Genomic DNA, 27,031 nt, shown 5'->3' on the forward strand with positions numbered 1-27,031 from the left:
TACCATTTACAGTATTTTCTCTTTCATTTCAGGACATTCATAGAAGGAGTCAGGGTTGATCCATTTGGAAGCAGGTGGTCAGTTTTGGATTGACTTTGGATAACCTCAAAGAGGTACAAATATATACATATATATAAATATGATTTGATCTTAAGCATTACCATCAGAGGTTTGAGAAAAGATGATTTAATGACAGCCGATTAACTCTTATGTTCTATTGAGATTGAGTTTACTGTTTTTAATATTTTTATTTGGGGTCCCAGAAACACAAATTATGTATATAAAAATAATAATAGTAATTTGAAATAACTCTTATTGACCCTTCAAATTCTTTAATGTGTTCCTCTTACCTAATACAAATCCAGAAAGTGGATATTACTGAATCTTAAACCCTCTGTCATATCACAAAGTAGACATTCATATCTTCCAATATGGTAATGATGTTTGCGTTTGGGCCAATTTGACCCCAACAATACACACTGCAGAAAATACAAACTAAAAAAATGTCAGGAGTGTATTCTGCAGTACTGTTTACATCAATTAGAGAAGTTTAGTATAAAAAAGGCATTGGATTTATTAATGTTTTAGGCTCTCCGAGACTCCACATGTACCATTTTCCATTCAGGACATTTGAAGCATGTTATAGCACTGAAATATGGTTTAAAATCAGTTTTCATTAGATAACGAAAAATCCTTGTATCAACCTGATGCTTACATTTTAAGTATGTTTTAAGCTATTTAAACTGCCTCTGGCTCTCTGAGACCACAAACAGGACATGATGGATAAAATAAACTCCCATGCATGTTTCAAACTCAGTTTCCATAAAGGTAAATTATTCCGCTGTTAAAAAAATGAAAAAGGATGACACACAACAGGGCCATAATGTAATTATCTCATTAGATCATATGAGTGAGAGTTGTGCGTCTTTGCGCGCCATGACGCACTGTGGTGGGCTGCGCAGAGCGGCATCAGATCCGTTTACAATAGCAAATGCATACAGTCTGGACTGACATGACTGAGGCAGAACAATCTTATCTATTCATCTGCGATGATTATTCACGTATAGGCACAAGTATCCAAAAAGCACGAGAAATTAGTGGATTATAATGCGATGGGTGATGATTATGAGATGCTTTAGGAGGGGCGTTACTTCACTGCGGGGAGACTGAAGGATCGTCGGCTTGACACCGAGCAGATCTACCCAAAATTCCCATGGAGCTTTTGTGAGAGAGATGGAGAACCCGCCAGTGTGATATCGCGCACATGGGAAGTGCGATTCACGGTGCGTGAGCGTAACGCACACACGGAGTTCTGCGTACTCTCCGCGCTTTGGGACACATCGGACACCTTTTTACTGGATATTCTCCAAAATCTTCATCTGTAGCTGTACTTTTATTTTTAATCATCTGTTTTATGTTGCACTATTTATTTACATCCAAACAAAACACCATATGAACACCAAATTATGTTGAACTAACGGGACATTGGAACACATTTTAGGTGAGTTTGAATGTCATTTTCAGTATGCTTTAAACAACTAAACTAACTTTAATTTAAGTTGTACAGCTCTCTTGATGCCTTACTTCCACCTGCGTAATTTCATGCAGCTCATGTAGGTGCTGCAGAATTTAGGAGGGGATCTAAATCTGATTTAACATAAAACCTCAAGTTTATGAGATTGATCTCTTTAGCGCAAGATTACTAATCCTAAATGCAAACAAATATAGGCTAACATAAAACTCATTATGACGACATTGAAGTTCTATCCATGCTGCTCTTTCAATGCGTTATTTGATGTGCCGAAAATACTCAGCAATTAAGGAGCTATTTACTGCCTGATCTAACCCGTAAAATTGTTTTGTTGGTGTAATCTGATGTATCCAGGTTGACTCAGTGTGGTCTAATCATATTTTTGTCTTGAATCAAACCACATTAGATGTTACCTCATGACAATTTAAAGGTTACATTTTTTTTTTCTTCGGTGATGCAACTTTAAGGGGCTTTGGCACAGTCCGGTATGAGGATACATTTTGTTGTGCCAGATGTGCGGAATTAATCTTGACACGCTGGGTTACGGATAAATGTGCGACATCTATCTGCTTTTCCAGTGTCCACTCCACAGACAGCTTCCACAGTCTCCATCCATCCGAATAAGATGCAGCAGGGATGATCCCGGTCCAGCGCGTCAAATCTCAGCCTCAGCTGTGGCACATCAGCGCGGAAGCTCCTCCGTGGCTTTGGATGATCCCGTCCACCTCGGGACTGTGCCGCGTTGCTTCTGCGCCTCCAGTGCTCATCTCCTGTCGCCCTCCTCCGGTGATTCAAGCGGTCTCGGGATGGCATATGTCTTGCGATCCGTTTCTGCCTGTAATGCGCGCGGCTGTTGCTGCGGAACCCGCGAGCATCAGTCAGTTCAGTCTGCCTAGTGTTCAGGTAACAGGATATCTTATACTTCCTCATGTAATAACAAAGCCATTATTCATGCACTGAACATTTATAGAGTTTAAAACAGCAATGTTCTACATAGAAGCATGAATAAATGCCTGATCCAGTTTTATAATATTATGTTACACATTATGGCAAAAGCAGAGTTTAAATGCAGAAGAGGATAGATTTTAAATAGACTAATTCTTAGACCTCATACTGAGATCTTAGATAGTCTTTCCTTGCAACTGCTGCCTTTTGCTTGTTCATTGGGACATTACTGCTTTGTGAAAAGCACTGTACAAATACATTGAATTTAAAATAAAACATAGATAACCACATACGCAACAATAATAAATCATATTGTAATAAAATATTGTAATACAGATAGTCACAGTGTTGGGTAGATTTTACCTCTGAAATGTAATCTGTAATATTATTTACAATTACAAAATTTTTAGATTACATTTTATGTGCAATCTAATATGAATACTTACTGCATTATTTCATGAAAATAAAAATTTTCATGTAGCCTATGAGCTACCAATTTACATTCTTTTCCTCCTTTCATTAAAGGGATACTTCATCCAAAACGGAACTTAAACTCTTATGGAAAAACGGAAACTCACATTTACGCTGTTCCAAACTCACGTGACATTTTCTCTTCTGCGGAACACAAATAGAATGAAGAATGCGTGTTTTTGTCTTTACAATGTAAGTCAATGGGGTTCCAAAAAGGACATAAAGGCAGCATAAAACTCAAGTGGTTTTACCTATGTCTTCTGAAGCGATATGATCCCTTTGTGTCGGAAACAAATCAAAATGTTAGTCTTTATTCATTTAAAATCTTCCGGTCTGACATCCGGCCTAATTGGAACACAGTGCAGACTTCAAGATGATGCTTCTTTGAGGCTACATGTGGTTTCGAAGGACTCAATCATGATATCATTATACCAACCTGGTCTTATAGCAAAAACGTGATTATTACAAAAATATTTCTAAATATTGCTAAATGGAGTGGTGGTGGTGTAGGGGTCTAAGCACATAATCTGGTAATCAGAAGGTTGCTGGTTCGATCCCCACAGCCACCACCATTGTGTCTTTGAGCAAGGCACTTAACTCCAGGTTGCTCCGGGTTGATTGTCCCTGTAATAAGTGCACTGTAAGTCGCTTTGGATAAAAGCGTCTGCCAAATGCATAAATGTAAATGTAAATGATTTTTATGTGCCTCATTCTACAAATCGCTGCAGATTTCTTGTGAAATAAACATCAGAAGCACTACAACAGCAATTCATTTTATTCACTTTTGCACAAGTAATACGGCAGATTGACACTATAAAAACATATTTTTTGCTCTGTTCCACACACACACTTGTTACATCAAAACGATTGTACTATTACATATGATTTGAAAGACATTTCTTTTTAACGCTTGCACTATATTTATATTTATGAATTTGGAAGACGCTTTAATCCAAAGCAACTTACAGTGCACTTATTACAGGGACAATCGCCCTGGAGTAACCTGGAGTTTGAACCTGGCATCATATAACCAACTGCATATATAAGCTTATTCAAGCATGACTGACTTTTGCAGTTGCGCCAACATATAGAGTGTCGGGACTTTGAATGCGGAAGAGCAGGGTTAGAGGTCAGAAAAGCATGCTGCTTCTTTGTCTAAATGGGAACCGAAAGTGTCAGAGCAGTGCCATGAAAGTTATTTTACATTTGCTTTTATAACACTATTTGTGAGATTTAGGTGTTGAACATCAAACTTGCTTTTAGTGCCCCTCAGTGGATATTTTGAAACTGCAGCGAAACGTGAAAGAACCAAATCATTTCATTTAGCAAAAATGTTGCCACAGTCACGTAATTTTTTATTTTATAGTGTTTCTCATCAACATTTTGGTGGCAGTAGATTTTAAAAGTATTTAAAAAAGAAACTGTGATAAAACCTATAATTTTAACTCACGTCTGCATAAAAAAAAAAAAACCCAACTAGCCGTGAAACCGCAAAAATGGCAACACTGTGTCTGGTTTGTGTACAGCGCTCTGTGATGCGTCAAGCATGTGGAAGTGTGTAAAGGAGATTTATAATGAATAAGGACTTACATTTTGGTCTGTTTCTCACCTAAAGCTATTGTATTGCTTCAGAAGACATGCATTAAACCACTTGAGTTTCATGGATTACTTTCATACTTTCTTTATGTACTTTTTTGAGCTTGCAAGTTTGGGACTCCATTAATGTACATTATACGGACCAAAACACCTCACATATTCTTTAAAATTTTTATAAATTGTTTGCGTCCCGCAGAAGAAAGTCATCCGAGCTTGAGATGGCATGAGGGTAAGAAAATGATTAAAGATTTGTACTGTTATTTTAGGACAAACTGTTCCTTTTATGATTAATGAATTAGTCCCTGAGTCCATTACCATGTCCATTTATTTAAATCTAATGTCTGTAAATCTAATGATACTGAAGTGAGCTGTTTACACAGCTTTGATCCAATAAATGGTACTTTTGGACAGTAAAGTTATGATTTCTGAAAGTTATAGGATTTTTTCATTGCACAAACTTGCAGTACATTTTAAGGTGTCACACAAAACACTGAATGCAATAAAACCCTCATTGGTCTCTTTGGTGCTTTTTAGAGTATTCCGCCCTGATCTAGTGGTGAATGGAATAGTTCATGCCAAAATTAATTCTGTCATCATTTACTCAGCCTCATGCAGTTCCAAACCCATATGACATACTTACTCTGTGGAACACAAAATGAGATGCTAAGCAGAATGTTCGCTCACCATTCACTTTCATTGTATGAAAAGAAAAGAAGTGAATGGTGACTGAGGCTGTCAGGGTAAACTATCCCTTTAAGATAATCAAAATTCTGAGCATGTACTGCTTATGCCTTCAGTTCCACAGTTTCACCACTAGAGGCGCGGCATTTAGAATGACCCTCATTTCTGCTGTTGCATCGTCCTCAGGAACTAAAACTCTGCATGACATTTAATCTGTGAGGCAAGCAGAGGCATGATCACGACTGTTCCACATCTACAATGATGTAGACTTTGTGCTCTTCACATCATTAAAGTGCCTTTCAGAGGAAGCAACCAGTGTGAACTTAGTAGTACTGTGCAAGAACCAGAGAGAGAGAGAGAGAGAGAGAGAGAGAGAGAGAGAGAGAGAGAGAGAGAGAGTGAGAGAGAGTGAGAAAATAGATTATTATTTAAACAGAGACTTATGTTGCAGACAGCCTTTGGAAGCTTTTGATTGACAGAGCAGAATAGGGCTAGGGCAGAATGTGTTAGAATAGGAAATTACTCTCAACATGGTAGAAACATACAACACAATCTACAAAGAGCTGCATTTAGCTAACCCAGATTTAAAGTCAACATGAAACGGCAAACAATTTTTACTTACATAATATAATGTATTTTCGATGTCTAAAATACCTGGAAAGCGTAATCGCATTCGTCTCAATGGCACGCTTGATTTTATCCATCAGGGCTCGATTAAAAGGCCTTGGTGATGTCAGTAGAAAAGGTGGAGCAATCTATTGCATGCTGGCCAAAGATTGCATAGACAGTCTTTGTTTTTCTTTCAAATGACATGACTTAATTAATCATTCACAAAAAGAAAAGGAAAGGGTATTAAGGTAAATTTTGAATGTTGACTTTTAAATGATTATGTTATTTATACACAATCACAGGACAGAGTTCAAGGGACAGCTCAACAATATCCAACAGTGCAGATCATTTTGAATATTTGGATTTTATTACATTCTTAAAAATGAAGATGCCAGTTAGAACCAAAACTGTTTTTTAAGTTGCAAAAAGTTCTGTAAAATAAAAATGTAGTGGTGCTTCAAAGAATCCAGAAACCAATATAATGATCTAAAAAAATCTCGTAATAATGCTAAAGCCAACTATCCATTTTTTTCCTTCAACGTAAGCCTTTTTTTTGTTTTCTGGTTTCCAGTGTTTGGCATATGTTTTTAGCTGATAATGTGATGTTTAGCTTATTAAATTTGTAACATTATATAAACATGTGGCTCCATAGTGGCAATATTTTACAAAGTCATAAAGACTATCTTTTGGCAGTGCCTCACCCGAGTGGGTAGACGACATAAAGCAATCGCCTGAGGTTAGTTATGTTGATATCATTTGAGTTGTTATGACAGTCAACAACTGCCAACAAGTTGAGCCTGAACTCATTTTTAAACCAAATAACACATAGATTGGTTGTTGATCACTGTCTGAAATTTTTACATTTCTTCTTGTGGAGATCGGAAACAGAAAACAGTCTAGCTGCGATCAGAATCATTATGGCGCTGCCCAGTTGTTGGGAAAAAAGTGATTCAGCGACAGAACCTTGTTAAAGGAATATTTCCCCCTTCATCCCATCATTGAACAGTCAACATTATTTTTTCAGTTTATTTGACATTTTTCAACAACTGATGAGTGTAGAGTAACGAATAGAAATCAATTTCCAAATCTACCCACAACAGATGACCAGCAACAAGAGGTGAAGAGGTGAAGAGGTGAAGATGTTTCTGAAGTTATTGATTGGAACCACAAAAAGTCTACTGATGTGGTGCTGAGTGCGGTCGTCATTTAAGACTGTTGTAATTCAACCTTCATTGTTCCAATAAGTCTGCTGCTGTCAATGAGAACACATGCAAGTTGTGGTGCTAAACGAGAGTTAATTTTTCTCTCAAACAGAAGAGGTCTTTCTGGTTAATGCTCTATCGAGATTTAAATCAACTAAACCTATCTCCGTACCCTAAAACTACATTTGTCCAAAAGTGTCATAAAAAGCAAATGTGAGATGAAAAACACATTTTCTGAAGCAACCAAATCATTTTGTGGTGCTTCTATGACAGTTTTAGCTTACGTGTCGACTCAGATGTTCTGTTGGACCCGTACCATGGTCCTTTGCAACATTAGTTGAGCTACCATGCAACTCGATCACATTTGAATAAGCTTGTAAATGTAGCTGGTTATGTAATGCAAACGTATTGCCTTAGAAGTCACTCACTATAGTAAAAGTGTTTAGATGCCATAAACTAGCATTCTTTGAGGAACAGAGTAATAAATAAATGTTTATTAATAGATAATCAGCTGTTTTACCTCTGTTTTAACCATTATTGTTTTAGAGCCCCTAGTGTTTATTTCACCAGGAAACTGGCGCGATGGGTACACTAAGCCACATAAAACTAATTTAGCTGAAATATAGTTATAGTAACTTGATTCTATGAGAACAGGTTTTTTTTTCTTTTGGAATTGTGAGATTGTTTGACTAGTGAAGCATCAGTTAGAATTGGCCAAAATGATATATGCCACATTTTCACCACATTTACACCATACTGTATTAAAAATCAAAACAAAATCAGTTTTATTGAATATTGATGAAGCAGCATAATTTGAGAGTGAAGAAACAATAACTATAATATTTGTTTTATTTTATAAAAAAAAAAAAAAAAAACAGTGACATGGGCGCCTTTTGGGGAAAAAGACCCAAGTTATAGTGATATTGTGTAAATATAAGGACAATAGTCATAGGGCAAAATTTGTCAACTTACAAATACTTTTAAAACAGCAAGATGCTTTTTGAGTAACAAATTATATTAATGCTTATTCAAAATAACTACTTTAGGGTTACTATTTTCTGTTATTTTCAATCACATGTGGCATTTCATAACATCTCATGAATTCTATAAACAAATGAATCGTGATTGTGATTGGATCAGTCAATATGAGCCCATTTTGAACATTTTTCAGAACAAATCTATTCGACCCACTCAAGAAAATCAATGTGTTTTATAGGGGCCTTTAGCCACTGCAACTGGGGTTCTTTTCCCCCAAATACCATCCTTTCAATTATTGAACAGTTGTTAATTTCTTGAATCACCTTGAATAAAACTTAAATTAAAAGATTCCATGACTTATCCAAAATCCCTAGAGTAACACATGAAAAGAAACGTTCTCTTAGCCAAAATGATTTCCTAACACCTTTATTCCACCATTGACTTCTTCATTCAGTTATTAATGTACTCCTGTGTAGATTTACTTATAAAGTTACAGGGTGGATCCAAACAGATCATTGTGGTCAAATGTGTACCTCTGCTTCATTTTGGTGCCAGTGGGAGTTGCCATCCAGGCCTCATATGATGGGTTTCCAGCCCTCTGCAAGTGTGGACCTGCTACCAGTGTTTCCTCATGTATACCGGAGAGTTCTGCCTCCACACTATGGCAAGCGCTGGGTGGAAAAACGTGTGCCAGATTACAAGGTAAAATCAACATTAAACTGTTGCCTTCAGATGAGCAATATCAGACTAAAGGGGAGACTGTGGCTAGTTGTCACACTTTTAACCCCAGTAAATATTTCTCAGGGTAGGTTTATTTTTGAAAGTCATTTTCTGAATTGATACATCTATACAAGTCTTGGCTACAAAAAAGCGATTGTGCATTTCCAGCATTATTGTCCAGGAACAAATATACAGTTCTTTGAAATACATGTCAATCTCTTGTGACAACTTGCCCCAATAAGGGTACGTTATCACAATAAAACATATTATAACATACACTCACCTAAAGGATTATTAGGAACACCATACTAATACTGTGTTTGACCCTCTTTCGCCTTCAGAACTGCCTTAATTCTACGTGGCATTGATTCAACAAGGTGCTGAAAGCATTCTTTAGAAATGTTGGCCCATATTGATAGGATAGCATCTTGCAGTTGATGGAGATTTGTGGGATGCACATCCAGGGCACGAAGCTCCCGTTCCACCACATCCCAAAGATGCTCTATTGGGTTGAGATCTGGTGACTGTGGCGGCCATTTTAGTACAGTGAACTCATTGTCATGTTCAAGAAACCAATTTGAAATGATTCGAGCTTTGTGACATGGTGCATTATCCTGCTGGAAGTAGCCATCAGAGGATGGGTACATGGTGGGCATAAAGGGATGGACATGGTCAGAAACAATGCTCAGGTAGGCTGTGGCATTTAAACGATGCCCAATTGGCACTAAGGGGCCTAAAGTGTACCACCACCAGCCTGCACAGTGGTAACAAGGCATGATGGATCCATGTTCTCATTCTGTTTACGCCAAATTCTGACTCTACCATCTGAATGTCTCAACAGAAATCGAGACTCATCAGACCAGGCAACATTTTTCCAGTCTTCAACTGTCCAATTTTGGTGAGCTCTTGCAAATTGTAGCCTCTGTTTCCTATTTGTAGTGGAGATGAGTGGTACCCGGTGGGGTCTTCTGCTGTTGCAGCCCATCCGCCTCAAGGTTGTTTGTGTTGTGGCTTCACAAATGCTTTGCTGCATACCTCGGTTGTAACGAGTGGTTATTTCAGTCAAAGTTGCTCTTCTGTCAGCTTGAATCAGTCGGCCCATTCTCCTCTGACCTCTCGCATCAACAAGGCATTTTCGCCCACAGGACTGACGCATACTGGATGTTTTTCCCTTTTCACACCATTCTTTGTAAACCCTAGAAATGGTTGTGCGTGAAAATCCCAGTAACTGAGCAGATTGTGAAATACTCAGACCGGCCCGTCTGGCACCAACAACCATGCCACGCTCAAAATTGCTTAAATCACCTTTCTTTCCCATTCTGACATTCAGTTTGGAGTTCAGGAGATTGTCTTGACCAGGACCACACCCCTAAATGCATTGAAGCAACTGCCATGTGATTGGTTGATTAGATAATTGCATTAATTAAAAATTTAACAGGTGTTCCTAATAATCCTTTAGGTGAGTGTATAAAACACATGTGACAACTTGCCCCAATAAAATATCACATTTGACCTGACCTTACTTTTATGGGAAAACACATTAAACAACTGCCACCCCTACAGTATACGTAGCACTTTTATTAGCACTGAGTTAAAGACAATATATTTTTAACCATTTAACTAATGTTTGTAAAAGTGTTCATGGTACACATTAACCTCATATACATTGCAAATTTAGAGTATTAGTTCTGGTGTATATTTAATATGATTTGGAGCACAGAACATACCACTAGCTCAGGGGCATTAACTGTTTTCTGGGAATTTTTGAGCTATTCGCTGTTCTCTAACTGCACATGAATTTCTGTTTTCTCATTCCCAGCTATATCTAAACAACGCTTTAGCCCTTGAGAGCACCTGGATCAGTCCAGAGGAAATGGGAATTTTCCAACGTCAAGAAAAGCCACTGCTGAGGACAAATCAAACAGCATTGAGCATATGTAGGCCAGCTGCAGCCTCCAGGAATATCCACACACTGCTTTTGACACCCAGGCGAATTTCAGGTAGGAGGAAGAATTTATGATCCCAGCAGCCATTTTCCTAGCCTTGTGCATTTCGGCTCGCTGTTTGGCTAACATTCATTCGAGTTTTTTTTTTTTTTAATCTCTCAGTTTTCTATTTTCACCCTAGTTTTAAACAGCTTTTTCCTTTGTAACTTTAATCTTCTTCTCTAAATTGATGTAACAACATCGGAGGATTGTCAGCTGAGATTTTGCGTTCCTCATAAAAACCCAAAACGAGGCTGTCACTCATCTGTTTGTGTGTGGGAGCGGAGGCGGTCTGATTTGTGCGAATGAAATGAAGCTGAAATCACTTAAATTTCAGCTCATTATCAGTCATAATTTGGTTTAATCAACTTGACTGTGCAGTGAAGACTGCTTAAGAGTGTGCACTGAAGACTCATAATGAGTGTGCACTGAAAACTAGTTATGCCATTTGATTCTGACAACCTGACATATGCACACTACGTACTGTACTGACCTTTCAACTTTTTAACTCGTAAAAATGAATATGCTAGTGTTGTTATTTAAGGAAGTATTTAAAAAAAGAGTATACCAGACAGTCATAAGTACAATCTGGTCAAGCAAAGGTAATTTATTACTTTATTATATATTTATAACTTGATTATTTACACAAAATAAGATCTCATCATGAATTCAGCATCAGTAGGTTGAAAGTTTTGCAGCTTAAATCTGTCTGTGCCAACTGAAATTCGAATCACTGCCCCAGTGGCCGAAACTGGAAGTGTTGTTGAACTTTAATGGGCACATATGAGCTCCAGTTTCTGGGTAAAATGTCCACAGAGGGGCACCAAAAGCGGGTTGTTAAGTTGTTTTTATTTGTATATTATTTAATATGGTCGACAAGAATGCACATTTTTATTAAATCTGTCTTAACCCAAACCCCAACCCTAAATCTAGTTGTCAATGGCCCAAAATGTCATTTTATAGCGAAAATGCAACCTCCGAATTGCGATATGTGAACACGATTACTGCCTGGTTTCCAGGGGACCAGAATCAGTGTCTGGGAAAGTCTATTTACATTGGAAATGATGCAAAAATGTCTGATGTGGGATGTACTTGTCAGTAATTTGGCTTTATGCAATTTATTTCAGGGTGCATGGACATTCAGAAGATACATGTCGATTTTGCCATGTGATCATGCTGCAAAATTAACAGGAATTCTAACAGAAAGCTAACAGGATGGAAATAAATAGCTAAAGTTAACCGTTGCTAACTGATTGAGGGTTAGCTTACATGAGGGCGTCACCTTGAGGATTATTTCGATATTCATTTTACCATTTCTTAAAGTTTTGATATCATCGTACTGATTTCAGTAATTGTTTCAAACTGGATGGAAAATGTATAGTTAGTCAAACCAACCAATACCACAAAACATCACATAGTTCATAAAATCCATTGCTAATCCTTACTGTTGTCTGTGTTGATGTTTTCTCACCAAAATGATCACTTCCTGATGTCACGTCCTGGAAAGATGTCATTAAGGAACTAGCTTTTCTCAGAGGGATATTACAAAAGGCAAACAGGATGGAAAAAACAATAAATTGATTAATGATAATTGCTTTGTAATTATTTTGTGCTCCCTTGCAATATATTTATCTATCACTCATGGAGATTAATGGTTTTACAGTAACCATTGTTGAACTACGGGATTTGCAGTGCTGGGTAGATAACTTCTGAATTATAATCTGATAGTGATTACTAATTAAATGTCTAAAATTTTAGTCAGTAATATAATCTCTCTGATTACTTTTGGATTACTTTTGAATTACTTCTGACCTAATTCTTGTTGATTTGATGTCACATGCAATTGAGTAGGATAAGATGAACCATTTTGACATAATGTTGCTTAAATGCATTACAGGAAATTTACTGAATGGATCAGAATATGAGAATTGATATAATTGTGTGTGTGTGTTTTACTCGCTATTTGTTGGTTTCTCAGTGAAAAAAGGCACCTACAATGTTTTTCCTATGTCAGTTTTGGCATTACAAATGCTGTCCATGTGTAGTACAAAATCAGTAATATTTGTAATATATTACATGTAATCTGTTACTACCCTGCACTTGGTATTTTTAGTAAAATTATAATCACTAAATGTATCATGGTTTTACTACAGAAACCATATATAACCTTGCTATTCATAGGAAAACCCATTGTAATAATATAGGAAATACAAACCTATGGTAATACAAATGACATAAACAACATGGATGAAGCTGCTTTGTGGGAACACAAAATAATTGTGCGGGAACACAAAACTATTTCTGAAAAAAAATTCCCTCCCTGTCCTCTAAGGGGCTCTGTATTATTGTGATATGTGATAAAAGAAAATAAACTAGCATGATTTCCATCTGTGGGCATATATGATGTAGACATACTGCATAGTAGGAATGCCCGGCAATATTTTGGGACAGAACCCTTCTTCCGAATTGATAGTATTCTCCCAAGATAAAAATACCCACATTGAACAAGCTAAAATTGAAAACCAGATTCATGTACAACTTAGCGGTGTATCGGATAGCACTACATTTAATTCCAAAAATCTCTTCCCCTCCAGCAGCGAGCTAGTGTGCTACACTTGTGCTCTATCCTCCTGATCACAAGTCTTTATCCGCAGACACTTTCAGGTAGGCTGATGAATTAGATAGCAGATGCCCTCATATGCGTTCAAGGATTAATCCTTGAGAGATGAAAGTTCGCTCCTGTAGAGGCATCTATGTCTTTCAGATTTCAAAGTCTATAATGAGAGGAAGTGAATGGAATATCATAGCGGCATAGATTCAACACAAGATCTCCTAGACGAAGGCTGAACCGACGGTAAAGATTTGACCTTTATGGTTGTTGTGCCTTTACAAATTCGACACTTCAAGTGTGCTTGAGAATAAAGTGAAGGTATTGAAGACTCAGTGAATATAATATGCATTTAAAACTCTTCAACAAGACAAAGCTGTATTTCTTACACTTCAACTTGAACCTTTTGAAACGTTGAAAAACAGCTGTGTCAGAATGCCATACTACTATACTAAGGGCTGTTCTTAGGGCAATGCAACCGGTGCGATGAGTTCCCCTGGATTCAATCATGCCATAGGCCCATCCCTTTGCTTGGGACGGCCCTGACTATACTATACTTACTATTTCCGCAGTATATAGTATGCCATTTTTTGTATGCAAAATGTCTTTGTGCATGTAATATCCAGATGACTTACTTCTATTGGCAAAATATCACTATACACAGGCGGAACAACTAACATTTAACAAGTAAAACTGAACAAGTAACAACACATTTTTACACAGTCTTAAAAAATGGGCAGGCTGCTGTTATTCATTTCTGGTACTTTTCAAATGCCTTTAATGTATAGATTTGACTGTTTTAGCCTTTCCCACACCCAGACCCAGACTTTCAAAATTAAACTAAGAAAAGTCATTATAAATATAAAAATTACATTTTCATAAGACTAAATAAATACATTTAAAATATGAATTGTGAAATAAACATCAACCATTCTTAATATTTATGGTGGACCTTTAAAAGTCTTTAATGGGTAAAACTGTTGTGTGTTGAAAACAAAGTCTATATATATATGAGGCATATATATATATATATATGTGTATATATATATATATATATATATATATATATATATATATATATGTTTTATAATTTTTTTTATTATTATGACACAGTTGTGGTGTCATTTTCACCACACCAAAATTTTTTGCCCCAAATATTTTTTTTAAAAGTGTACTTGCTAACCAAGTCGACAAAAGTGTTAGGGAAGAGCATGCTTGAGATGAAATATGATGTTTCAAGGTACTAAATATTATTTGTGAGCAGAGCATTTTTATTGGGTGTTATTCATACAGTGGATATAAAGTATTCACACCCATGTTAAAACAGCAGGAAAATTTAACAAAGATAAATCATATCAGAATTTTTTCACCTTTAATGTAAAAATTACAACCTATGCAATGCCACTGAAAACCAAAGTGACACATTTCAGAGAAAGAAAAATACAAATAAAAACTGCATAAGTGTGCACATCCCTGAACTAATACTTAGTTGAAGCGCCCTTTGATTTTCATTACAGCATGCAGTCTGTTTGTATAAGAGTCTATTAGCTTGGCACATCTTGACATGGGAATATTTTCCCACTCTTCTTTGCAAAACCATTCCAGATTTGTCAAATTGTGAGGGCATCTCCTGTGTACGACCCCCCCCGATCATCTATATAATTCAGTTCTGGGCTCTAGCTGTGCCATTCCAAAACGTTCATCTTTTTTTGCTGAAGCCATTGATTTGGTTGTGTGCTTTGAATCATTGTCATGCTGAAAGGTGAAAGATCTCTTCATTTTCAGCTTTCTAGCAGACACCAGGAGGTTCTGTGCCAAAATTGACTGGTACTTGAATTTATTCATGATTCCCTCCACCTTCACTAAACCCCCAGTTCCAGCTGAAGAAAAGCAGCCCCAAAGCATGATGCTGCCACCACAATGCTATGTGGGTATGGTGTTCTTTTGCTGATGTGCTGTATTGTTTTTGCGCCAAACATACCTTTTACAATTTTGGGCAAAAAGTTCAATCTTGTCTCATTAGACCATAACACATTTTTCCACATGGTTTTGGGAGACTGGCTATAGGTTTATGCCGGGCTTTTATTTTTCGTCAGAAAAGGCTTGGTCTTGCCACCCTGCCCAATAGCCCAGACAGATGAAGAATACGGGAGATAGTTGTCACATATAGGGAGCAACCAGTACTCTCCAGAAAGAGCTGCAGCTCCTTTAATGTTGCTGTAGGCCTCTTGACAGCCACCATGACCAATTTTCTCTTTGTCTTCTCATCAGTTATGGAGGGACGTCCTGTTCTTGATAATGTCACTGTTGTGCCATACTTTCTCTTCACTGTGTCCATGGTATATTTTGTAGCCCTTACCTGAGCGAAACCTTTCAACCAGTGGCGATTTCTCAGGACCAGCAAAGCCTTCTCTGCTGGCGTAACATGCCTAATAAGTAAATATTTTTTCATCCTTTCATTCTCATTGACCTTTTTGCCTATGTATTTGCAATCGCTTTCCACTCCTAATTAATCTACAAACAAATAGCAAAAAACAAACAAATTATCCAATCAGAATATATTCCATGATACTTACAAGCAAAGTGTGACAACTGTTTCAAAAATCACATGCCTGAAGCCACGCTCCTTTGCCAAAGCAGCATATTGTCAGATTCATCAGCCAATCAGATTGATTTATTTGTTCTTGTGGGTGTGGTCTTTATGATATGTCCCAGTCCTGGCCTTCTAGCTGGCTTTGAGTGATGCAATCACAATTTAAGTGATGTACGTAATTTGAAAGCGAAGTGAGCGAGATCTTGCTGACGAGTCGAGCAAATTGGTAAGTGCTTTTTTGCATTGTTATAGCAACATCAGGAGTTTTCTAAGTGTAAATTAGGCCGCTTGAGGATTCAGTGTCAGATCAAGTTTTGAAAAATTTCCGTGTACCCTGACGAAACAAAATATATTGCAAGCAAAATTTTAATCGCAAATATTATTAGAGAGCTTTTTCTTGGTATTAGACCTCCTTGATTCTGGCTTCCGTGTGTGGACATGTTTTTAAAATGTCAATTGATTTTATGAGTTGATTGCCACATGATGTATAATTGGCATACGGCGTCTTATTCATAGTGAAACTGTGTTTTATTAATGGCATGAATCGCACTGAAGGCCTAGACTTAAAATGCACGACCGTGGCTTCTTTCAACAAAGAGATTCCGTTGAAGCTTTGTAAGCTCTATGTGGCCCATGGCTCTTGTAGTAACATGCAACCAAGAAGATGTCAGAAAATTCCTACAAGAACAGCTGATATTTATTTTGAGTTAATCAGAGTCACTTCAGGTGAAGACGGGTGTGTACTATTTCTCATGAGCTTGATGATTGGATGATTCTGAACACAGCCACATACCCAATTTTAAAGGGTGTGCACACTTATGCAGTTAAAGGTGCAATATGTAACAATTGTCACGTAATATTTGCCTTTTTTTTTGCCAATGTGTGAATGGCTTGTAATGCAACTTAAAAAATTAGCCCTTCCCGGACATCCTAGGTTGCCTATTAAAGCCTGTAGACTGATTTTTACGTGAAGGGAACGAGTCGCTTTTGCCGGTAAAATCCAAAGGATGTGACGTTTATGCACGCTCCTGAGAGCCTTGCCTCAGTGCTTCCGCTATTCAACAGCGACAACAAACTGCAACACTAGGTAACGTTATCTTAGAGATGGAATCCAGCAAACGGCTGGCTCACAGCACAATACCGACTCCTACACAAACTCAGAGTAAGCCAAAAAACCCCAATATTTATCTACTGAATCCCATCTTGCTAAGCGGGAATGTGATCGTTGTCGAGCGAAAACTAGCGTGAACATCGGTAGGGTATTTGATTCCTGGAAGAAATTTTGTTCGGTTTTGGGGATCAAAACTGACCCTGAATTGGCGTTCTTCTTATTGGACAGGTACACTTACATAACTGCAAAACATGAGGATTGATCTGTGTAATTTTAGCTAACTTGATCTTGACTGCTAACGCTGACGAATTGCAAGCTACTTTGCTTCGTAACTTTCAAAGAATTTCAACAATCTTCTCTTTGTACTAAAAGTCAGGTATACAGGATAAATTGAAGCAAATACGCTGGTTTCTCTTTGTAGTACAACATCCATCCATCCATCCATCCATCCATCCATCCATCCATCGTCAACCGCTTATCCTGTGTACAGGGTCGCGGGGGTAGTACAACATATGACATACAAAACATACAATAGTGCAACAGTAAACTGTCTGGTATAGTTCGGTAGTATGTAGCTGTGTATGTGTGTATCTGTATGCTATGTTAGCTGATAAGTAGTTTTAGTTTAGTCTCAAAGTTTGTAGGAAAACAATCATAACTGTGTAATTTTAATTATGCTACCTCATCTGTCAGCATGATGCTGGTGAAGCACGTTCAGCCTCTTTGTACATTACGTCATTGTTTTGGTCGATGCTCGCTCATCACGTCCCTGTGGAGTGTGTGCATGAGTACGAGCAACAGGTAGCTGGCTGCAGTTCACTTAACGGCCACAGGTGTCATTAATAACAAGGGTTTCTGAATCTTACATACTGCACCTTTAAGTTTTTATTTAGATTTTTTTCTTTGAAATGTGTCACTTTGGTTTCCAGTGGCATTGCATAGGTTGCAATTTTTACATTAAAGGTGCAAAAAGTGATTTGTCTTTGTTTAATTTTTCAAATTTCACATCACAAAAACCTGCTGTTTTAACCGGGGTGTGTAGATTTTTATATCCACTGCACATAGGATACATTAAATTTTGCCTATGAAATTAGCCTTAGCAAGACAATGGAGGTAGCCATTTTATTTCAGAGAATTTAAAAAATTGAATTGCCATCACTGTAATTTTCACCATGGAAAAAATACACATTGCACAGTAGGCTAGCATTATATTCCAAATAATAATCTGGAATTTGGCCAAAAGAAGGGATATTTAAAATCTAGCCCACCTGTGATGCCTTAAAATGATGCCTAGGCAGCTCACTAAGTTGTGGAACAGTGCTATTTAGCATGTGTTTGTGTGTCTGTGTGTATGTCCAGTCTACCCAGCTTGTCTAATATCCCTCACAGTCAGTTCTTTCTAGTGAGTTCAAACAGGCAAGAAGAGGCAATACAAAAAGCAAAAGAGTTTAGCCTGACAAAGAAAGAGAGAGAAAGAGTGTGTATGGAGGTGGGTGAGTCATGGGCACTATACATGGGCACTATACATAAATGTATATACACTATACATTTTAACAATGGAACACTTACTGGTGGGTTTTGAATAGTAATTTAGTAAAAAGATTTGAAAAATGCTTATTTTATTCAGCTTGTGACAGATGTTACAGATATAGCACAATGGATACTAGTCTCTCTCTCTCTCTCTCTCTCTCTGAGGTTCAGACTCTCTCCTGAGGTAAAGGAGTAGCCCAGTTTAAGTATCTTCAGCCTGAAATGTATATGTGTGCCATAACGGTATAATGCACATAGAACCATAATAAAGCTCTTGTGAAAAGGTCACTCACACACCTCTCCTTTCCAGCAGATCAGACTGATGAATCATACTCAAACTCAACATTAAAATTGTCTTTAAACTCCAATTAGAGTTTTTATATGTCCTTACTCAACTGTGCGTATATACAGTAGCACATTGGCCTTTAATGGAAAAGCTCACTGTTCCAAACCTGCAAGCTGTTATATTTTGATGGAACACAAAGGGGAATTTTTTAAGAATCTTCAAGAAGCTCGAAAAAGAAAAGAAAAATGAACACTGCATGCTAATATAGATGCAGATCAGTTTTTGCAACTGATATTTTTAAGATGTATCTTGAACATTGTATTTAACTCAATGAGAGCACCAACAAATAAAATGAAAAACTTTAATATTTTATCGGTAAATGTGTTTATACACAATGAGAAATCGGGGTAATGGCCAAATGGCTTTTGCTTAAACTGTTTATGACCTTACCCAAATAAAGGAAACTGATTAAGCTGTTTACAAGGTCTTACAAATTGTCAGCTTATGCATGTAACATGCACCAAATATGAATTTGTTTCTGTTTTTTATTGGAATTTTGGTTGAACAATAAACTGCATCTGGTATTTTATTCAATTTGGACTTTTATAGCCTCTATGTCTGTGCCCGTTATAGTAAGAAACAACTGTTTCGAAATGTAAAAAAAAATCAAATTTAAAAACTATTGGCAGATTTATCAGTTGTTAGCATTTTTCACAACCTTAGTTATCGGTATCAGCAAATTCCACTATTGGTCGATTTCTCATCTGAAACAAGAGAACACATTTTATCCTGTTCCCTGTTTTCTCAGGGAACAGACTAAGGGTGCTTTCACACTGGCTGTTTAGTTCAAAACAGAGCACAGTTTGCATGAAAAATGTGAATTTGAAAGCCATTATGCGGAACAGGGAGTGCACCGCAGTACCAAACCCGAGACTACCTGTAGGAGGTGGTCTGAGTTCAGTTGCAATCGAACTGAAGGCGCGATTCACGTGAATGTGAAAGCAACTCAGACTTGGATGCGCACTCGTTCTGTCTGTCTGTCTGTCTGTCTGTCTGTCTATCTATCTTATAAATACTATATATAAATACTATTATAGGTTATAAATATAAGGTATAATAGGAGACGACAGCGGTAGTAACTTCACCTTGGATACGAGCGTGAGTAAGCATGCGTAAACAAAGATGCAAATTAATTCCTTGCAATCAGCTGTCTCCTCAAAAAACTTTGTTTGCGAGCAGCAGCAAGCTGTCCTCCCCTGGACATCTGATAAGTTACGCCATGAAGCGCATATATACGCAGTTGTTGTTCACTCTAATGTGCATAATGGCACCAAAATAACAAAAAAACTAAAAAGTATGATGAGTCGTGTTGTGTTCCCCATGCGTATTTGTGATGACAGAAGATGAGCGCAAATGGACCGGAGGTTTAATAGAATCAAGTGAGCGTGAAACCAGACCAACGCTGCGGGGGGCACCCGGGAACAATTGCACTCGGAATCTGACAGCAGCAGACGTGCCCAGTGTGAAAGCCCCCTAAATCTACTTGATCTTTGTCCTCAACTTTGACAACAATAGGTTGAAATGGATCAAATCATTTTGGAATGCACTTCAGCGTAAGTTACAGTATATATCCTATGCACAACAATGCATTCAGGAAAAATTACAGAATTCAGAAGAAAATTTCAGCCGTGTCCAGAAATCAGGTCCTTCTTGAGTGGTATTGAAAGACACAAAAGTTATTCTTTCAAAGTCATTCTCATGGGCTTGAGCCGTTGCTGAGCGTTAACAGAGGCAGTAATTGGTGCCAGAGGGTGTGCGCCATTCTCAGTTTCGGAGACTGTGAAGAAGTCCAATTTGTGTCCTCACAGTCACACTTTCTTCCCACAGGAAAATTCACAATTTCTGCAAACACATTGGCACAGGTCATCAGCAGTTTAAGAGCTTTTCCCTTTGGTAACAGCTTACTTTATTAGCAGCAAAACATATTCTCAAGGTAAATTGGTGCGGCCCTCACAGAAGCTGCCTTTGTTAAAACAAGATGTGGTGCTGTTGGAGACACGTTGGTGTTTTTTTTTTTTCATTCAAAGTGCTGATGGTTGGTATCATATTTTGCTTGATTTTAAAGGTACACTTTTCCCCTCATTAAAATGTAACACAAAGAAGCTAAAGTACTTATGTGTTAAAGAAGTTTGTTACCTAAAAGTAAATATTCTGTCATTATTAACTCACCTCAATGGAAAAATATTGTAATTTTAGAACTCAAAACTTCCTCTCCAATCCAAAAGAAGCATTTATTGAAAACATCCTCTCTAATCCAAATGTAGCATTTATTGAAAAGCAGCAAAAATGTTTATTCTGAACATCTGCAAATTTGTGACATCAAAGAGATAAATGCAAACACATGACCACCCTTTTGACCTTTAAGGCCCCGGCAGAATTCATACAAAATTGAAGAGCGAATAGGTGTGATATCATTTAGAACAAAATCTGTCCAAAATGTTTTTTTTGAGTTCTATTTGGTGGTTCGTAACTAGTGCTTGAAGTGGGCAGGTACTCACCAGTGTGCACTACCTGCACTTCTCTAATTTTGTCAACAGAGTACCAGCAGTTTTTCTGCCATCAAGCAGCCATCAAGTGATCCATGGTCTAGTTCCGGACAGGAGCGTGCATGTTTAAGCTTGTCTGGGCTTAATAAAGTTACACTGCTCTTTAAAAAATGACAACCATTCTTATTTACTTTAACCAATGAAGCCACTCTACCTAGGCCAACTGGACAGCCAGCAATTTTCATTACTGATGTTCTAGTTCTATTCTGCTGGCGTTAAGCAGTGTGGAAAAAAAGCAAATGGATGCATCTTTCCATCCAAAGAAGAGCACTGCAACAGGACCACTCCAACCATGAACTGACTTGCAGGGTCGGGAGTTACCAGAATGGGTGCAGTAGAAAACTGCTCCTTTAAATTAGAAAACGCGGCCTCAGCCCGTGGGGACCAAGAAAAGTCGGGTGGAGGTGAGATCCGTAAGCAAGTTGGATGCAATTTTTAATAAATCTCTGATAAAAGTTAGCGAGTCCCAGAAACCTCTGCAAAATCTTCGAGAATTTGGGGTTGGCCAATCGGAGATGGCTGTGACCTTAGCAGGGTCCATACGCACTCCCTCGGATGAAACAATGAACCCCAGGAATGGAACAGATTGTGCATGAAAAGATAACTTCTCTGCCTTGATGAACATTCAATTCTCTAGCAGTCGCTAAAGCACCTGCCTGACATGCTGAACATGGTCCTGGATATTTTGGGACAAATTCAGTATATCATCAAGATAAACAAACACAAAAAGATCTGCCATGTGTCTAAGCACATCATTTATGAGCCCCTGGATGATGGCGGGGGCATTGACCAATCCGAAAGGTATAACCAAATTTTTGAAATGCCCTTTATGGGTGTTGAAAGTTAGGTAGGTTCAATTAGATGGACAATGCTCCCAGCAAGAGTTTGAAAACTGAGGACATCAATGGCAAAGGATAGCGATTCTTCATCATGATGTCATTCTAATTGAGCCATCGTTCTCCACAAAGAAGAACCCCAACCGATATGGATTATTTGGCGTATGATTGGGTCTCCCTCATGGAAGTTGAGAGCGAATACAGCCGTCTCTGAGGAGGTGAGTTCAATCGCACAGTCATACGTGCAATGAGGGGGAAGGGTCATGCACGGGACCGACTACAGCTCTCAAGTTATGGTATGTCAACGGGACTCCACCGGTCCTTCCTGCAATGAAACACAAGACTGGACAGGGGAGCCAGCAGAATTAAGACAGTGTGACAAACAGTAAAGAACATTAAAGAGCAAGAACAGTGTTGGCTGACCAGTCTAAGTGTGGGTTGTGCATTACCAACCAGAGAAAAAGTTGACTGGCTCAGTGGACTGGGTGATGACGGACAAGGGCATGCCACTGAGGGTGTGGGCAGTGATAGGTTCATCCAACTGGACCATGGAAAGCCACCATTTGGAAGCCAAGACGATGTCCATAAAGTTCCCTTCGGCTCCGGAATCCAACAGGGCTGAGACTGAGTGACAGGTAGATCCATAGACCTGGGCAAATTAGTGGAGTGGAGGGAATGGCCAGCTGCCCAAGGAGGTGGAGAGCAGTTTTGACGGTGGCTATGGCATAAGGCCAGGCGTTGATCGACTCGGAAAGCCAGATCCACCAAATTGTTGAAATGTGGGGGCAGATCCAAAGGATAGATTTTGTCAGAAACCACATAGCAAAGTCATTCCACTCAAAGAAGCAGCCAGGGTGCAAAGCTCGATCGCATAATCTGAGACTCATTGATCTCCTTGAGACAGTCCGGATAAGACCCTCGCAGCCTCCCGCCCATGAGCCTAGTGATCAAAATCTTGTGGAAAAAGCATGAAAAGAAACGCAACAAGGATGTCTGTTGTCCCTCAAGGCAGTGACCCATTCACCGGCCCTTCTGGTTTGGAGCGTGATCACAAACTCCACCTTCATTGTCTCAGACAGTAAAGCAGGCGGCTATAACATGAAGAACAGAGTACATTGTAAACAAATGCACTACAGGGTCCCGCCTCACCTGAATAAGGGGTTGGAGGAGGGATACAAGCCTCTGAACATCCAGGGATGTGTGGAACCACCGGAGCAGCTGAGGGGGTCCAGCATCTGGAGGTGTGCGCAGTTTTTGACCAACCACGGAGTTCGGCAAGCTACGACGCCATCATATCCAGAGCCCAGATAGATGTGGAGATTTGATCCTGCTGACGTCCCAACAGGGCTCCCTGCTGAGAGAGAGCGGAGCAAAGAGTTGATTCCTCTGCTGGGTCCATACAAGTGCAAGTGCAATGAACAAGCATACAGCAAGCTGGAATGTAACTCCCAGCACGCTGGCAGATATGGGCAACCAAACAGATACACGAGACAGGACCAACTAGGCAGAGAGAGTGAGGTAAGGTACTTTACATCAAACAATAATCTAGCAAACATACTGAGAACACGAAGGGTTTAAGTAGAGAGTGAATTAGAGGAGAACCAGGTGTTGCTAGCACGCTAATTAGTGCAATGATTAGCGTTCCCCTGGGAACAATCAATGTTCCTATGGAAACACTGATCATGCATGCCAGCTTCGACTGCAAAAACATGAGGGAGAGAAAATAACAAAACTCACAGAATAAACCGGCAAACTCACCGGAGCCGTGACAGAAATGAAAAGGTAGACAAGGAAGGAAAGAAGGAAAAATTAAACGAAGAGGAAAAAGGAAAAATTAAAAGAAGAGGAAAGGAAAGAAGAAAGGGCAAGGAAATTTAGAGAAGGAAATGAAAAAGAAAGAGGAAATAGGAAAGAGAACACAAGGAAGAAGAAATTAAGGAAAATGAAAGGAAAGGACATTAAAGGGAAATAAATGTGAGGAGAGGAAGACATTAAGGAAAATGTGAAGGAAAGGAATTGATAAAGGACTGGAAAAGGAAAGGGGAAAATTATAAGAAAAAAGGAAAAGTCAAAGGAAAGGAAATGAAGGAAAAAGAAAATGAGAGTAGAGGAAAATTAAAGAAAAAGAAGAGGAAAGAAGGAAAGAAAACAGGAAAGGGAAAGGAAATGTAAAGAGAAGGTAATGAAAAAAGAAAAGGAAGAAAAAGAAAATAGGAAAGAGAAGGAAAATGACAGGAAAGGAAAGGGGAGATGTAACACTAGGCAATGAGAGGAGATGTAAATTAAATAAAAAGGGAAGGAAATGATAAAGAACAGGAAAGGGAAATGGAAAGAAAAGGAAAGTGCTAACAGCCTTGTGCAGTCTTAACATATGGCTTGAACTTGTTCAAACAGGATGCTTTCCCACATTTGAAAGAAGAAGAATTGATCTGTCTGACACTCTTGCAAGGCGGACTATGTGTGAATATTAATTATACACTCTGAAACTACAGATTTTATCAGTGTACTCCAGTGTGCAAATGAAATTATGACTTTGAGGGGGGTGAACTTTTCTTTAAAGGATCTTATATAAACTCAATAAATTAGAACATAAAAAAGATTCAAAGGGGGGGGGGGGGGGGTCAAAAGGAAAAGTAACAGTCAGTATCTGTTGTGGCAGCTGCATTAAGTACTGCAGTGCATCTCCTCCTCATGGACTGCATACGATTTGCCAGTTCTTGCTGGGAGATGTTACCCCACTCTTACACCAAGGCACTTGCAAGTTCCCAGATATTTATGGGGGGAATGGCCCTAGCCCTCACCCTCCTATACAACAGGTCCCAGACGTGCTCAATGGGATTGAGATCTGGGCTCTTCGCTTGCCATTACAGAACACTGACATTCCTGTCTTGCAGGAAACCATGCACAGAATGAGCAGTATGGCTGTTGGCATTGTCATGCTGGAGGATCATGTCAGGATTAGCCTGCAGGAAAGTTACCACATGAGGGATGAGGATGTCTACCCTGTAACGCACAGTGTTGAGATTGCATGTAATGGCAACAAGCTCAGTCCGATGATGCTGTGACACACAGCCCCAGACCATGACGGATCCTCCACCTCCAAAGCAATCCCGCTCCAGAGTACAGGCCTCGGTGTAATGCTCATTCCTTCGACAATAAACACGAGTTCGACCATCAGCCCTGGTGAGACAAAACCGTGACTCATCAGTGAAGAGCACTTTTTGGCAGTCCTGTCTGGTCCAGTGAAGGTGGGTTTGTGCTCATAGGCGACATTGTTACTGGTGATGTCTGGTAAGGTCCTACCTTACAACAGGCCTACAAGCCCACAATCCAGCCTCTCACAGCCTATTGCGGACAGTCTGAGCACTGATGGAGGGATTGTGCATTCCTGGTGTAACTCGGGTAGTTGTTGCCATCCTGTACCTGTCCCGCAGGTGTGATAATCGGATGTACCGATCCTGTGAAGGTGTTGTTACATGTGGTCTCCCACTGCGAGTATGATCAGCTATCCTTCCTGTATCGCTGTAGCGCTGTCTTAGGCGTCTCACACTACGGACATTGCAATTTATTGCCCTGGCCACATCTGCAGTCCTCATGCCTCTATGCAGCATGCCTAAGGCATGTTCACACAGATGAGCAGGGACCCTGGGCATCTTTATTTTGGTGTATTAGAAAGGTCAGTAGAAAGGTCTCTTTAGTGTCCCAAGTTTTTATAACTGTGACCTTAATTGCCTACCATCCGTAAGCTGTTAGTGTCTCAACGACCGTTCCACAGGTGCATGTTCATTAATTGTTTATGGTTAATTGAACAAGCATGGAAAACATTGTTTAAACCCTTTACAATATAGATCTGTAAAGTTAATTAAAATTTTACAAAATTATCTTTAAAATACAGTGTCCTGAAAAAGAGATAATTTTTTGCTTAGGCAAATTTGGGGTTCTTTCAAAGCACCAAACATAATTGCAATCTGTTTTATTCTTTAATACAAAATATTATAAATAGTTTTTGTGTGGGTTTGAAATGTTTTTAATATGTTAATCTATAATACAGTGATAAATAATGACAGTTCTTACATATTATCAGATGTTTTGTCCGATCGTGGCCTATGGTTCTGGTGAAGTTTGTTCCCAACTACAGTATTTGTTTTTAGCTCAATCATAGATTACTTTTTATTCTGCTGGCGTCGATCCACTTTTACAACAAACAAAAGTGGTCAGCATTATTATCCAGCCTTTGTGTTAAAGGAAGAGCCCAGGATGAGAGATACCATAATTCAGCACAAAAACAACTTTCCAGGGAGATGGCCTGAAGTGGTTTATTATGCAGGTAAATGAGGAGACAGATACACAAGCTCTGTTCCAAAATAAAGTGAGCTGCCTTCCTGTCTGATTTGAAACACTCAATTTGCAAGATTAAACAACTGATTTCAATAGAGTTTTCCCATTAGCATAATGTTGATGCACGAAGTGCTAAGCACACACAATTATTTAGAATCAGCTTTGGTAAAACCAAAAAATAAAAGAAATAAATATAATTTAGGCCCAGCTCATCGGAATCCAAAAAGTATTACTTAAGTTGACCATACAGACTTAGATAACTGGTTTGTTATCTTGAGAATGTAACACATACTTGGGTAACAATATGGATTACAGTCTCTGCAGTGCATTTTGGTAAAATTCTGTCTTGGTAGATAGCTTACTAGGTTTAGAAACAGAGCTACAGAACCTCTGTGAATCGAGATG

The 27,031-nt window shown here is 38.7% G+C and overlaps 1 protein-coding gene across 1 annotated transcript in view; it reads left to right on the forward strand.

Annotated features, from left to right (window-relative positions):
* The first annotated feature begins 1,058 nt into the window (after positions 1–1,058).
* tcerg1l (transcription elongation regulator 1 like) overlaps positions 1,059–27,031 on the forward strand; it is a 131,815-nt gene continuing 105,842 nt past the window's right edge. The window contains exons 1-4 of the mRNA XM_052102196.1: positions 1,059–1,501; positions 2,110–2,434; positions 8,569–8,715; positions 10,553–10,733. Of these exons, the coding sequence (XP_051958156.1) occupies positions 2,168–2,434; positions 8,569–8,715; positions 10,553–10,733 (595 nt within the window). The 5' untranslated portion in view covers positions 1,059–1,501; positions 2,110–2,167. The remainder of the gene's footprint in view (positions 1,502–2,109; positions 2,435–8,568; positions 8,716–10,552; positions 10,734–27,031) is intronic.

Source organism: Xyrauchen texanus, chromosome 33 (assembly GCF_025860055.1).
Source record: "Xyrauchen texanus isolate HMW12.3.18 chromosome 33, RBS_HiC_50CHRs, whole genome shotgun sequence".
NCBI lineage: Eukaryota > Metazoa > Chordata > Actinopteri > Cypriniformes > Catostomidae > Xyrauchen > Xyrauchen texanus.